General features: G+C 46.2%; 2 protein-coding genes across 4 annotated transcripts in view; one reads left to right on the top strand and one right to left on the bottom strand.

Moving 5' to 3' along the window:
* Positions 1–3,473: 3,473 nt before the first annotated feature.
* On the bottom strand, positions 3,474–7,373 carry dhrs7cb (dehydrogenase/reductase (SDR family) member 7Cb; the record flags this gene model as incomplete). The annotated part of the gene is made up of 7 exons (XM_079757033.1): positions 7,276–7,373; positions 6,086–6,245; positions 5,566–5,678; positions 4,544–4,754; positions 4,350–4,442; positions 3,757–3,921; positions 3,474–3,679 (listed from the first exon to the last, which is right to left on the bottom strand). Exons 2-7 carry the CDS (start codon positions 6,237–6,239, stop codon positions 3,474–3,476), a joined length of 942 nt encoding a protein of 313 aa, XP_079613159.1. The 5' UTR covers positions 6,240–6,245; positions 7,276–7,373.
* An 885-nt stretch (positions 7,374–8,258) lies between these two features.
* The window catches only part of LOC307090546 (myosin phosphatase Rho interacting protein), a 39,658-nt gene continuing 33,063 nt past the window's right edge, over positions 8,259–14,853 (top strand). For all 3 annotated transcript variants that reach the window (XM_079757254.1, XM_079757252.1, XM_079757253.1), the window contains exons 1-3: positions 8,259–9,138; positions 13,222–13,299; positions 13,953–14,018. In XM_079757254.1, the coding sequence (XP_079613380.1) occupies positions 9,016–9,138; positions 13,222–13,299; positions 13,953–14,018 (267 nt within the window). In that variant the 5' untranslated portion in view covers positions 8,259–9,015. The remainder of the gene's footprint in view (positions 9,139–13,221; positions 13,300–13,952; positions 14,019–14,853) is intronic.

Here is a 14,853-nt window from a genome sequence, read left to right as displayed (position 1 = left end):
CGTGTGTGTGTGTGATTTCCATTCAGCCGCCCGTAATACAGCATCTCCCCATGCTGTATTACGGGCTCCTCGGTTTCCCTTTCCGTCTGGGCCCTAATGACCCGACTCTAATTGCACAATGTCAATATTGTTGCATTTGGATTCCCTCAGCACCCATATTATATGCACAAAGTGGGGTGACACACCGGTGCTCAATACTGCGGAAGCTCAGCCGTTGGACTTGTGCTCCATAACGCTGAGATCATGTTGCCCCCGGCCCTGTCGTCTTGTACTTTCTATGAGATCTCTCAGCCCAAGTGTGCTGCTGCCCAGTCATATTAAGAGGTATTATGTAATGTGCATCTTTCTCGATTTAAGTGGTTTGTCTGGCCTGCTTTGGGGTAGGGTTTCCTGTGTTTGGCTGCGGCACCATCAATAGTGTGTTGCTGCATCATCTACTATATGTTTATATATATATATATATATATATATGTATTAATAATGTATGTATGGTTCTGAATCAGTGTTCGACAACAGTTTATGATGTCTAAAACACAATTAAATAACAAAATTATAAATTCCAGCAATTAAATATATTTAGGCCTTTACCCACTTTCCTTACTAACCAGATTACCAGTATCATAGTTCAAACCTTAACCGTAACTAAAAAAAAAACACAAGGCAAAGCGGTGACATTGAAATTATCGGTCTGCCCAAAGACCCACAGACTAATAACGGGACCCTAATCAATAGTCCTTCTCTAACTTTATTAATGTCCGAAATTAAAAGTGCTCCGATCAATGGCCTGACACACGACCGCATGACACTTTGACGGAGAGCCACTGCCTCAGGAGTCACTAAAACACAGCAAGCCGATCCTTCCTCATGTTATATTAAGGCCAACACCCGCTCAGACCCTCGAAGGCACGTCGAAAAAGGATTTTGTTTGGGCAATTAAAGAGGAAGTTTGGCTCTAATTTCGAGGCCGATGTAATCCTGGCAATTTGGTTAACGCGGTTCACATCTGAGGTCGGGTTGATAGCCGATCAAAGGCAGAGTGACGTAAGGATTACCGATCAGCCCAGCATCGGTCAGACTGTGATCAGAGCTCCGGCGGCGGCGGCGGCGGCGACGGTGTCGTTAGCTGAGTGGGGGAGGCTGACGATCTAACGAGGCCTTCGCAGGCCTCCGCCTCGGGATTTATACAAGAAAAGATTAAAGAAAACTCCCCCCCCGTCCCCCTCGAGATTAAATATGTAATCCCGAAACCAAAAACCAAGATAAGGGATTACAAGGACAGAATAAATTCCTTCTCAAGGAAACGCGAGACGCTATAAACGACTGGCGGAGGACGGTTTAATCCTTTGGGGCGTGGTTCTTGAGTAGACGGCAGTGTTCTCTCCACATATCACCAACTGACGTTTATTCATTCATTTCCCCCCTTTTTTTGGAATCTAAAATAATACAGGCACCCTATTTCGGCAAAACAATTTACCGAGGCGTTCCGCTTCGTGTCTGTTCGGACATACATGATGGATTTGTGTCATTGGGTCTCAGGCGGTAGTGTGGCGGGCAGCAGGCAGGCAGCAGGCAGTCCTAACCGATGTGTGCAACATATCATTGTAAAGACATTATTAGGGTTATGCTCGTGGAAAGCAATAACATCCACTATAGCGATAATCTATTTCAGCGGTAGGGGCCTCTCAAATGTTCAATGCGCGGGACTCGAAGGGGGCATTATAACCTACACACCACCGGCCCCTGGGTAACCTCCATAAGTCAGCCCGGTGTCAATAGCAAGGGCTTTAAATATTGATGATAAGGGTGTTCGCCTCTCTCACCCAAAGATTATTTCCATAGTGGGTTGGGGGGGAGGGGGCTGTGAGGGATTTTTCCTCTGACATTTGCAAACACAGCCTTAGGCAGTTCGTCTTGTCCATGTGTTTCCAAGGCCATGATATGCCTATGTTCTCTCTGTTTCTAGAAAAGGGGATAGAAAACAAGCATAATGCCAAAGAAAATCGTATTCAAAATAGGGATGGCCTGTCTGGTCGAACAATAGCGTTGTGAACCTCCCTCTATAACAGCTAACCTCCCCGGACCAAATGTCCTCTTGTTAAAACTTAACTTTTAAATTTAATAATACCACCCCCTTACATTGGCTGCCCCACACAAAGAAACCTACACGATTTCACGCAGGAGACACGTCATGTAAATGCTGCGTCAGATCAAACCGCCAATTTGGAGGGTCCAGCTGAGGCGCGCTGGGAGGAAATCCCTCTGCTGTTCCGCCGGCTTTAGACATATATGGGCACGTGTCATCGGCGCGCGACCTGCATTTATTCATGAATTAATAGCAGATTCTTGTTCCGGAGTCACGAAGACAAAAGACGCCGAATTCCCTCGAGGAGACTGACCTAGAGGACACGCGCTTACCAGCTGGACTTCAGGGCCTCCCCTCCCCTCTCTCCCTCCCCCGCACTCCCTCTCGCTCTCTGTCCGTCTTTCTCGCATCACTGTGTCCGTCGGTCCCTAACTTTAAATATTTTTCACCCTCTCGGATGTAGGTAATATATATATATATATATATATATATATATATATATATATATATATATACGCGCACACACACACACACACACACATAAACTTGCTGGTTAAAAATAGGCCAAAACTGAATACTTTTTGCCTTATTGTAATGTGTTTGAATATAAGCTAAATGAGATGGCCAATGGGCACACATCAATATCAACTACAATAAATAGGATTTTGAGACTTTAGTCGAAATCGAATGAAGATAATACGCCTTATTAAATGCACACGAGAAATAAGGGAGGAGTTGATCAACATTATGGTAACGGAACTTGAGCGCTGACGATAACCCTTTGCTGCCACCTGGCGGTAATAAAACACATTACAGGTATTTACAGAAGGACGGCAACTTCTTTATTAGCCGACCATAAACCCAAACATAAAGTCATAAAGTCGTGAAGTCATAAAATAAATTACGTATTTATCTTGTAATAAAAAAATACGCTGACAACACCAACGGTGACACATAATTTTTAAAGTAATCATCAAATTAACCCTAATGGGAGTGATTCACCTTACACCACGTGAGGTTTATAGAACCTCTGTTCACCGATGGGATTGTAGTCTGAGTTAGTGTGCTACGATCGTCATGTGACATACTGTTGACTTGGTTGTTGTTGTTTTGGACGTGTCGTATATTTGATCTGTGTAAGAGATCACGCACGCACGCACGCACATTCCAAGTGACGTCACCCACATTCCAAGTGTCATTTCGGACATTTCTGACACTTGGAATGTCTTTTCTTTTCCCCCATTATAATAAGAATAAAAACAAGTTGGTGAATCTAGAATTTATGTTTAACCAAGGAGCACCAAGAAAGCTGCCCCGGAGTTCCTTGATGGAACTTCAGGTCACATGATCGAAACTCTCCTACATCGGTTGAACTTCATCCTTTCCCTATCTACATCTGCTCAGCCATCACCGAGTCCTTCACTCCGGCCGCCAGCACGGAGAAGAGGAAGGGGGGGAACAGAGAGCGGAGGTGGAGAGCCACCCTGGGGATGGGGTGAGCCAGCAGAACCTCTTTCCTCTTCCTGTTCACCGTCCGCAAGATCTCATTGGCCAGGGCGGACGGGCTGACGCCGTGGGTCAGCTTGCTGGCGATGACTGCGGGCGGGAGAAGAAACAGACAGGATGTGAGTGTGTTTCTGGACCTGCGCTCTCACAGGGGCCCTCATACGTACATGCTGCGAGGCCGCCGACGGGTTTAGCGGGGCCCTTGGCCTCGGGCTCGGGGGTGGTGGCGTTGATGAAGGTGTGGCTGATGGTGCTGACGGAGACGCCGTACTCCTCCACCTCGGCCCGCAGGCAGTCGAAGAACGCCTGGGCCGCGTGCTTGGAGGCGGCGTCTTCAATGACACACAGACCACATGCGTGCACACACACACACACACAAACACACACACACACACACACACACACACACAAACACAAAGGCGCACACGCACGCAAACAAACCCACAGACACACACCATTTACAAAAGAGGTGTGACCCGCCCACGTCTAAGCTCCATTTCATTCATAACCTCAGGTAATGTCTCACCTAATGGCTTTTTCTGTCTCAACAGAGGAATCCTAGTTGCTGCCTTACACTTCACACACCCACGCTGCGGTGAGCACATTATGACGTGTCGTGCATGAAATTCCTGCGGGTCATTTACATTCAACCCCAGGCAAAAAGTCACAGTTTGTTGAAATGTTGATCTGTTCAGTGGAGTTCTCACAATCCTGCTGCACAGGTACCAAAACCATTAGAAGGGCTAGGAAAACAACTTACAGGAGCTTCTGAAAGGGACAGCCAGCCTGCCCTGGATGCTGTTGACCAGTAGAATGTGTCCAGATCTTCTCGAGATCATAGTGGGGAGGATACCTGTCACAGACAACATTACCAGCTGACTATAGTAGTTAACAGCAATCCATTACCCAACAATCAACGGTACAGACTCCTCCCTAGGTATAACTTGTCTCTACCTTTGGCTAGCGTGCTGGGCCCAAAGTAGTTAATGTCCATGATGTTTCTGTCCAGCTCCAGGGAGACGCTCTGCACAGGAGCCTTCAGCTTCATGCTGCTGTTACAGACCAGCACGTCCACGCAGCCGTAGCACTCCAACACCTCCGACACCACCTCCTCCATGCTCTCCATGTCACTGAAGTCCAAGATCACCAGCTTGGGGGCGAACGTCTAAAGTCCACGGGGAAGACACAGGAACGACAGAGACGAGTCAGTCTGTGAGGCTGTGACGCGTGCTAACGCATGAGACTAGACGTGGATAGGTCAGAGGAGCAGCAACAACTCCTGATCTGTTGTGGTATCCTTCTAAGGACTCGTTATGCGCCGATGGGATATGCTGCTGTGTGAACCGTGCTGCTGTGTGAAACTAAAGTATTATGAACATTAGTATGATCAGGATTGTTAAAATTATTATTTGTTTGATTTGCAAATTCAACCCCCTGCTGATGTGCAGTCAAAGCTGGGGCCTTTCCTCGCTTCATCGCAGACCGATGTTGTTATGGTTGAGCGTGTTTTGATTGTGTGTGCCCCCTCCACCTCCTCCTCTACCCCCCGTCTCTATGGACACATCTGCTCCGGCTTGTTTACAGATGATACACAGAGGACAGCCTACTGTCAAAGAGCAGGATATCCTGCCATTGTGTGTGTGACCCAGAGCGGATGTGGGGGATCGGACCACATGGTCCGCAGAGCAGAGGAGAGAGGAACTGACCGCTGTCGCCTTTAGAAGAACAAAACACTGCATCATGTATGTCCTATACTGATGTAGAGGGGATTTGTGGTGATAAATCCTCAATAGTTCCGTTCACTGACCGATTATTATTCTTCAAACAAAATTTTATCATGAAATCATTGTGAAACAGGTAGTAAATGTAAATCTCCCACGCAGAAGTTTAAAGCCAAAGGGGCAATTTCTAGACATGCCTTTTATAGACTTTTGTAAGCATTTGATGCCTTTAATGCAGGCCATCATTGTCCTCACCTCTTTGGGATCAGCATCACTTGTCAAAGAGTCAAAAAGAGACTCCAGTTTATCCCAGCTGGTCCCACACAGAACCAGACGGGCTCCGCCCTTGTGGAAGAGTTGTGCGCACTCTGAAACAGAACACCAAACATCATAGAGCTGCTGATAGCACATGAACGACACCAGTGCATTTCCACTGCCGCTCAGGAAACCATCACAGCTTGATCCGTTCTGAGTCCGTCAGCGTTCCGGATCTGATTTGGATGAACCTTTGGTTTGGTGGGCATCTCGAGTTGGGGATTGAACCTCTGATTAATCCCTCCATACCCAGAATGAGCACTTGAGTTACATTAATCTTAAGTGTCATAAGATCCCAATAGATCATTTTCAAATGAGTGTCAGAGGCAGGGTTTACGATAACTTTACCTGTAATTACTAGTCTATAAACAAGGACACTTGCATGGAACAGCCCCATAGCTCACTTTTACCAGCCTGGGTCTTTTCGCTGTGCCAAAAGACTTTTTCCAGCTTTACTCACCACTGCCCACCCCAGACACAGCATCGGTGATGACCACCACCTTGTTTCGGACCAACGACTTGGACATGAACTGCAGGACCTCGTTGTAGACGTAGTATAACCCCGCCGCCACCACGATGAGCAGTGGCAGCACCACCACAGAAGGGAGCTCCATGGTTCTCTGTGGAGGGACGACACAAACCCATCAGGACAGGAAACGTTGCGAGCCATAGAGCCACAGAACCACAGGGAACAGACAGGCCGGCTGTTTAGCTCTCCCACAGCAGTGGATCATTCTATTTAAGAAAACTAACAATGGTGTGAACAGCAGGGACTTTATGGTCTACTAGTCAATCGAATGTATATCGCAGTGGGCAGACTTGTATTAGGAATATAGCAATTGATGCATGTGGATAATGCAAAAGATTCCATTGCAGTCAATAATACTTTTCATCTTATTACGTCAAGCGTCCAACTTAAGACCTAAATACTCCTTCCTGCCCACCCTAGAAAAGGTTGACATTACAACTGAATGTGGATCAAATTTCAATCCTAATAAATCGATTCAGGCAGGGTTTGTCGAGAAAGACAAGCATTATCTATACTCTGGTAGCCTATTGATACCTTTGGTTATTGTTATACCACACATATACGGAGAAAGAAGCCATTGCTGCCTTATAGTTGATTGGTGTTTACATATTAACTATTATTGTTTGTTTTTATATGTTCAGAACCAAACAAATGCGGTTGATACTGAATCGATAGAGAAATAGAGGTTGAGATATGTACACACATCTTGGCCCTCCAAGGCAAAAACAAGGCTGTATGTTTTCTTACCTCAGACGCACTTACCATGTAAAGTGTGTCTGAGGGCTAAACTGCTAAATATACACTAGCCAGGCTGCCGTGCCTGGTGTCACCTCCGGGATATGGTCATCGGACACCCCAAGGAGCAAAACACTTAGGGTTCACTTTGTAAGCGAAAAAACAACTGTAACTTTATTTCTTTTGTTCAAGAAAAACAGCACATTCCCAAGCCACCAATGACAAAACCCTATTTAAATATGACTTTAAATTTAGCATTCAAACACAGGGCGGTTGTCTTCTGTGTGGCCATGGGTCCCATCGGCCGAGCTGGTGAATGCAGAGGCACAACACGACAGACACGCTGAATATACACCTGTAATCTCTGTTATTCTTAGTTCACTTACATCACGGCCAGGGAGCTAATCCTTCACACCGGGACTGGCTGTTGTTTTGCAGGGTTTAGTTGGATAACAGTGTATTAGCCCAGCTCCCTCTGTGACCCTTACCCATTCATACAGCCCTCTCTCCCTCGCCCACCCTCAGTCTCTCTCTCTCTCTCTCTCTCTCTCTCTCTCTCTCTCTCTCTCTCTCTTCCTTCTCTGTCGGCTCCGACACACTTGCTGTGTGGTGAACCTTACTGCCTATAATAGCCTGCGCTTGGGTCAGCCATTATTACTCACACATATGTGGTGTACAATATCTCTCTGGCAACCCTCTCTCTCTCTCTCTCTCTCTCTCTCTCTCTCTCTCTCTCTCTCTCTCTCTCTCTCTCTCTCTCTCCTGATTTTGCCAACAAGGAAGGTTAGATGAAATATTGAAGTCTCAGCTGTAATATATGTTAATTTATGTATTTAAAAAATGAAATCCTTTAACAGTGATCAATGTTGGGAACTTTCCAAAGTATTAATATATGCTCATAAGTAAATATACAGAACATGAAGAAAAGTATGTTATGCTATTTCTTGTTACGTTGTTTGGAGTAACAAAATAATAATGCGAGAGTTAAAAGTAACACTTTAATTGCTTTAATATGAATATATTGTATTAAAAGTATAGTCTTATTTTTATATACCAAAATATTCAAGTATAGAAATATATACTTAAAAATAAAAGTACTTTTTCCACCCCTGGCGCAAGTTTGGAAAGGAGACTGACAGCGATGAGAAAATAGACACAGGCATAAATAGACAAGCATGAATTCTATGTTGGTGGTTTGAAGAGAATAAGGCCTTTAAAACACTTTCATAAAGGGATATAGATGCTACAATTGTGCAGAAATGCAGTCTTCCTGGTGGTGGGCGGCGACAGTAAACTACCGCGAGACTCGTAAAATCCCTGCATCAAATCTGTGATCTCGCGACCTCCATCCATTGGGAGAGCTCTCGCCTGAAAAGGGAAGAAAATAAAAGCACGGGTGCTCCTGCTAATCGTGTTAGTTATGAAACCGAAGCCCAAATATCAATTTTGGCATGTGTGATAGGATCGACGGTTTTCCCACTGCATGCCGACTTCCCGTTTGGATTGGAACAACAGTTCGTTTTCAGATCCCGGACGTTATTTTGTAACTCCAGTTGAAGAAGCTAAACCCGGGAGAGGATTTCATTAGCAAGCTAACGGGGCTAAGCCAGCTAGCATCACCGGAGCACTGGGCGAACTTCGTCTGGAGAAGCCGCCGCTGCTGCACCCGGGAGAGCAGCCTGTTTGGCTGACAAAAATCTACTTTTTTCATTGTTTGTATCATTCAGATGGGCGTATGTCGATGCCTGATGGACACCGTGGCTCCGGTGCGTGAGGCTGATCCCTGGGTGCATGTGTTGTTCCTGTGGCTTTATCCCAGTGATCTGGTCTCTCCTGTGAGCTGTGATAGCTCGTGATTAGCCACCTCTTCCGACCTGGCTTTGTGGGTGCAGGCCGTGATGCTGAGGTCGCCGCTGGCTTGATGGCAGCGGATCATTCCTCGGGAAGCATTGATTTGAATGAAACGAAACAATCAACAAGAGCGTTCGGTTTAGATCCGTCTTCATGATACACAGTTAAACGCGACATTCTTGCAAAGGAACAATTCGGAGGAGAATACGGGGATTTCGTGGTTATAAGGGTATCGAGGCGAATTCCATCCTCCATAGACTGCGGAGTGGAATACAATGTCTACCGCAAAAGAAAACCCCTGTAGGAAATTCCAGGCGAACATCTTCAACAAGAGTAAATGTCAGAACTGCTTCAAACCTCGGGAGTTGCATCTCCTAACGGACCAGGATTTGACGCAGGTATGCATGAATGCTGAATACATACTACACTACAGTACAGTTTATATTCTAGTAATAACTACTAAGGCATGAACCCTCAATGCAATTGTCTCCATCTGTCATTAGTTTAAATTCAGTGCTCTTTTAAGAACTGTTTAATCTTTTACAAATCCTTATGCCTGTAAAGTTTTAGTTCTTCAAAGATGCGAAGAAATTGCTATCTAACCAATGTATTGTTTACGGTTACAGGGAAATCTTGCTTTATAGTGTTTTTGTTTTTATTGTAGAAATTTAAGGTGTCTGAGCCCAGCATGGAAGGGATGACAACTCGGTAATCAAAAACAAACTAAGATTGAAATAATGAAATCTAATGATAACAAATGTCATCCACCCTACACCGATGTACCATATCTAACTAACATACTAGAATTTATAACAAAACATAGCCTGTGGGGTTTCTTTAACACAGGCTAGATAGGCCCGCTCACAGAAAACATTCCTGGGTCTACTCATCATGTCTGTTTATCTGCAACTGAGTGGAGCTCCGATAAAGAGGCAAATACTGAAGAGATTGTATTAAGGGCTGTGTTTTCCCTGACTCTACTTTCTCCCTCTTTCAATCAGAGGCCATTAGTTTGGTCTCTGTTGTGTCCTGTAATTGATCCCAGGCGCTGGGGTCCAGATGGGCTCTCGAACAAGGCTGAAGAGCCAAAAGCACAACGTCAGCATCCTTACATCCTACTTGTGTGTTTGTTTGGCTGTGTGCTTGTGCGTGTATGCACACGCTCTGTACTGTGTGTGTGTGTGTCGGTTTGTTTGTGTGTCTGTTTTTGTGTGAGAATGTGCAGTTGTGTGTGGATAATGTAAAGCAGTTAACCCTTCCAGTGGCTAGACTCCTGTGTGTTTCAGGTTACATCACCAGTCACTCAAATCCCTCTCTCTCTCACACTTTGAATGCCTTGCTGACGCCATGCATCCACAGAACTACAGTAGTCAGCCATCCTCCCCATGGACTGGTATGGGGTGTCTGCCTTGCTCTGCCACCTTAACAGAATCATTTCCCTAATATATACAGACAGACACCCTTAATATAAAATGGTTTCTCTTTCAAGTATTGGACGCGGTTGGAACTGGACCCACCAATGACCCAGTGCACTAAAGTGACAAACAACCTTCGTTTTTAAAGTGCTCACACCTCAAGGCCTCCTTAACATCACTGCCGCCTCACTGCATAGGATTAATGGCGAGGTTGAGGCCCTGCAAAACAACAGGTGACACAAGTTCAAAACGTTGTTCGACAACATGCACGACGCAAAAGAGTACAGTTCATATAAGTGCTGCAATGAACCTTCGATTCATCGATCAGACGATCGGCAGAAAATGTATTGATTCAAATTGTAATAATTAATAATAATAATCAACCCAAACTTTTGGGAGAAAGTGTGGATTTGAAAATTAATCAAATCTATAATCATAAGTCTTTTATAAAGTACATATATCAAACATTTGTGGCAGTTAACTTAACGTTGCTGTTAATTCCAAATAGTTATTACATGGTTAACTATAAAAGGAACAGTGTTAGTTTTTCTCAGCTGCTTGTCCGATAAAACGGGAACATTTAAGACGTCCCTTTGACTTGTGACATGTGAAAGGGCATTCGCCGTTAGATTGATGTGATAGTTAATAGAACAGAGGACTTAATTGACTAATTAGATTTGATTAGTCGACTAGTAAAACAATTTCAAGTTGCAGCCCTAGCTCGTCTACGTGGCCGCCAACGGCGCCTGACGTGGAGTGCACGCTGCCCTCCTGCGTTCAGTGTAGAAGTATCTGAAATGGAACGCCTCCCCCCTCTTGTGTTCATCTGGGGCTCTCTGGCACCGCCGCTGCATCATGGAACCGATATCCCACATGGAAGAGGTTTGGACAGGGCGGGGAAGGGAGCCGACGGCGGAAGGACAGTGTCCAATACAAACAAATCTCTTTTGTTTGACTCTGAATAGAAGGTGCGCCCGGGGAGGGGGTGTGGGGGGGGAGAAAGGGGTCTCTGCTGGAACAAGAGGAAACATTCTTTAATTTCATGCTGCCGATCACTCCATAGATTCTTCTCCTTTTTTGAAATCGTATTCAGGTGGCCAAGTCCAAACCTGTTGAATCTGTTGCCAAGCTTTTTCGTCTTCCTCTCCCCTCCTCAACTAGTCCCATGAGTTCATACAGCGGAGGGGGGGGGGCGATGGATCTCGCGGCACCTCTCTCTCCCACTGCCCCGCGCTCCGGAGAGGAAAGCCATCGCATTCAGCGGGAGGGGGGGCACTCCGTGACGGGGGCAGATGGATAGAAGGTCAAAAATCAGATTGAATTTTTTTGTTGAGAATGGCGGAGGAGCTGGAGAATGGGCAGTTTGAAGGAAGATAGTGTTGCTTTGAATAAGCGAACCAGAGTTTCACAGAGCTGCTCAACTTGGAAACCCTGGTGGCAACCGAAAAGTCCCAAAATCAGACCTAATCTGATTGGGTCTACCTTCAAAGCTTCTTCTGGATTCTTTTTTTGAGTGTTTCTGTCCCTGCGGCAGGTAAATTCCAAATTATGTCAGTCTGCAGAATTTCCTAAGGTGCATATTTGTTTACACGGCCAAGTGAAATAAAGTTTCAGCAGGAAGTTGTTTAATGTAAAGACAGTAAGCTAGCTTTTCCTCCCCCTACAACCGCCCACCTGTGTCACATCCATCAGTTTGTTTTTGTCTGTTATGTGGTGCCTCTCCCCTGCGAGCCCAGTTGCCTGCAGTAACCATTTAGACAGGAGACACACGTGGACAGAGAGAGAGAGGACCCTAAGGAGGCCTGTGGTGGAGGGGAAACTGGAGTAATAAACGTCGCCCACCTGTGGGAGTGTTGGCGGGGGAGCAGAGCCCTTGCTGGGCGGAAGGAAGGGGTTCCTGTGTTAGACGTGTAGGCTGGGGTGAACCGGGAGGCTGCAGTGCAGGCCAGGTGACACTGCAGGACTGCTGACGGGCCGGAAGGGAAGCCCCCCCCCCCCCCCCGTGTGCATATCATCTGTCTGTACATTTAGGGACACTGTTGAGTTCTTCAACAGCTGTGTGCCTCCATAACTTCTCCTGCTCTATCCTACCATACTCCCTTTTTAATATGACTCCTTGAGTCGAGATTCAGCAGGCAGCAGGCGGCCAATGTACTCCTCCATCCATCGCTGTCTGCCTAATTAGTAGCAAATATGGTACATCTAGGACACAGAGTGCCTACACCAGAATGTTGCTCATGTCGGAGTACGCCTTCCTCTTGGCAGTCGGGTCTCCATAGGCGCGTCTCTGCACGTTGGAACAGGGCAGGTATAGATCCAAGACGAAGGCATGCAGCCACAAGGGAGCATCAAGACCGGGCCGCTATTAGGGATGAAGAGTGCTGATTATCAGCTGCGTTTCCAGAGCAGAAGGAACATTCCCCTTTTTCTTCTGCTGACGTTAAGGATAGGGGCGGGGGCCGCTGCTAATAGTTAACACTCGAGCGAGAGGGACAGATTGTGAATGACATCAGGCCTATCTGCATGTGTCCTCTGGCCATTGAACCGTTTAGTTTCCGGCTGAAGCCAGAGGTATTTCAGTGGTTGAACGAGGCCATGGTGTGACTCCATGTGCTCGGCCTTTTGTGTGAACGTGAGACCTGACGGCTAGGCATGTCAGACAGATGAAATGGCCAGCCAGCGTTTTTTCGCTGAATGCCTCGTAGGCCCAGCTCCCAGGACCTCACCGTCTGCGGTGAGGAAACGGGTAGCGGGCAGTCAGCCATGGCATCAAGCAGAAAGTAGATTACAACAGGAGGGCTCACTGACTGGGTTTGTGTGGTTGCAAAATGCCCGGGTGATCAGAGAGCCATCTGGGCCCCAAAGGCATGTTTCTCTTTATTTTTTTTCTCTCTCTCTCTCTCTCTCTCTCTCTCTCTCTCTCTCTCTCTCTCTCTCTCTCTCTCTCTCTCTCTCTCTCTCTCTCTCTCTCTCTCTCTCTCTCTCCCCCCATCCCAGCCGACACTCTTACAGTTTTAATGATTGCCTAAATTGCTTTTCCCCCCCCCCCCATTCCCTCTTTTACAGGCTAAACCCATTTATGGGGGGTGGCTATGCTTGGCCCCAGAAGGAACTGACTTTGACAATCCTATGCAGAGATCCAGGGTAAGAATGCATGTAGCCCTACATGTTAGTCATACCAGTCTGTGTTTGCTCCAAACATAAAGGGGTAGGCGGGTTTCAGCCTTTTACCTCTAACCCCTAGAAATGTATGAAAATTATATGTTGGGAACCAAAAAACAAGCAGGCAGCAACTATCACTCATTTCACCAAAGCTTTCCTGAGAGCACGTTCTTTAAAGATTTAAATGGGAAAGCATGCAACGGAAATGTCTTCCTAGCTGTTAAGTTTATGTGTGCGTTCATTCGTATTGTTTGCTTATGGCATCACTTCCTGTGTGCCAAGAGATCTCCCGCCACTGGCTTTGGCAGGCCAAGTGTGCTTGAAGCAGTGAGCCGTTTGATTCCTGCAAGGCCTTTCTTGTTGATACTTGACAAGTTACATGACGCAAGTTTGAGCACTGAGATTCGCTAAGTTGACTTTAGTACACAAATTATCCTTCCATGCACGTTTTTTTTTTTTCTTCTTTCTTTAAGGTTCAGGACATTACAAAACTATTTTCGTTAAGTTTATGTCAAGGCAACTGGTCTGTGGACTAATCTGAACCTTTTACATGAGCAGAACTTATAGAATCTCTCGCAATGCTAGTAGTCTGCAGAAATGTAAACACTTTTTTATGTCCTTGTTTGCCCTGACAGAAATGGCAGAGGAGATTCTTTGTGCTGTACGAACATGGCTGCCTGCGCTTTGCCCTTGATGAATCGGTGAGTAGTGTCGGTGATCCTTCAAGCATAGAACCAGGGGCCAGCATAGTTAGTTTTAAGCCTTATCAGGCTTACCTGGGAACAGGGATATCTGTGCCGCAGACGAGGCTTATCACACATCTTTTCAAAAGTAAAACAAAATCCAACCAAAGTCAATAGTCCTTACGTGTTGCCGGTTGCAGAAAAACTAATCTACATCACTGAAACCTTTTTTACTCTTTAGACTACTATACTACTACTTCTTGGTTGGCTCATAACAGAAGATGAATGGAGCATTCCAGATAATCATATTGGGGCCCAAGGTAGTACTCACAAAGCCAGAGATTGAGATTGTGTATGAGGGGCGGTCCAAGCCACTGACACACTGATGGTTCTGGGGATAAGAGCGGTTGACTGTAAACAGTGCAAGCACAGGCCGGGCGTTTAGAAAACTGAACTCTCTAGTTCGATGGCATTGCAGGGGGAAGGAGGCAGCAGTGCGGAGTTGAGAAGCACACTCGGCCACCCTCACCCCAGGGCGCCACTGAAAAGACTGAGTGGCGTCCCAACCGGCACCACGCCATCCTGCCATTTATATGCGCTCCAAAGGGACCGTCGCCAACCCTTTTCTTTTATACATTGTAAACAATCCATGTAAACAAAATACAATGAATGATCGTCATCACGATGTCATATGAGGGGAAACATTGAGAATTGAAGCTCTTCGTTTTTGCTTGGATGCAACAATCAAAAGCCCCTAGTCTAGTGGCTGGGGAGCGCCTTCCATCAATCATTACGGCCGATTTGCCAGGCAGAGTGACAAATTGACGAACGCATGTTACACATGACGCTGGTG

Source organism: Pollachius pollachius (assembly GCF_949987615.1).
Source record: "Pollachius pollachius genome assembly, chromosome: 19".
Classification (NCBI taxonomy): domain Eukaryota; kingdom Metazoa; phylum Chordata; class Actinopteri; order Gadiformes; family Gadidae; genus Pollachius; species Pollachius pollachius.
The sequence above is the reverse complement of the archived record's forward strand: the minus strand, read 5'-3'. Positions and strand labels throughout refer to the sequence as shown.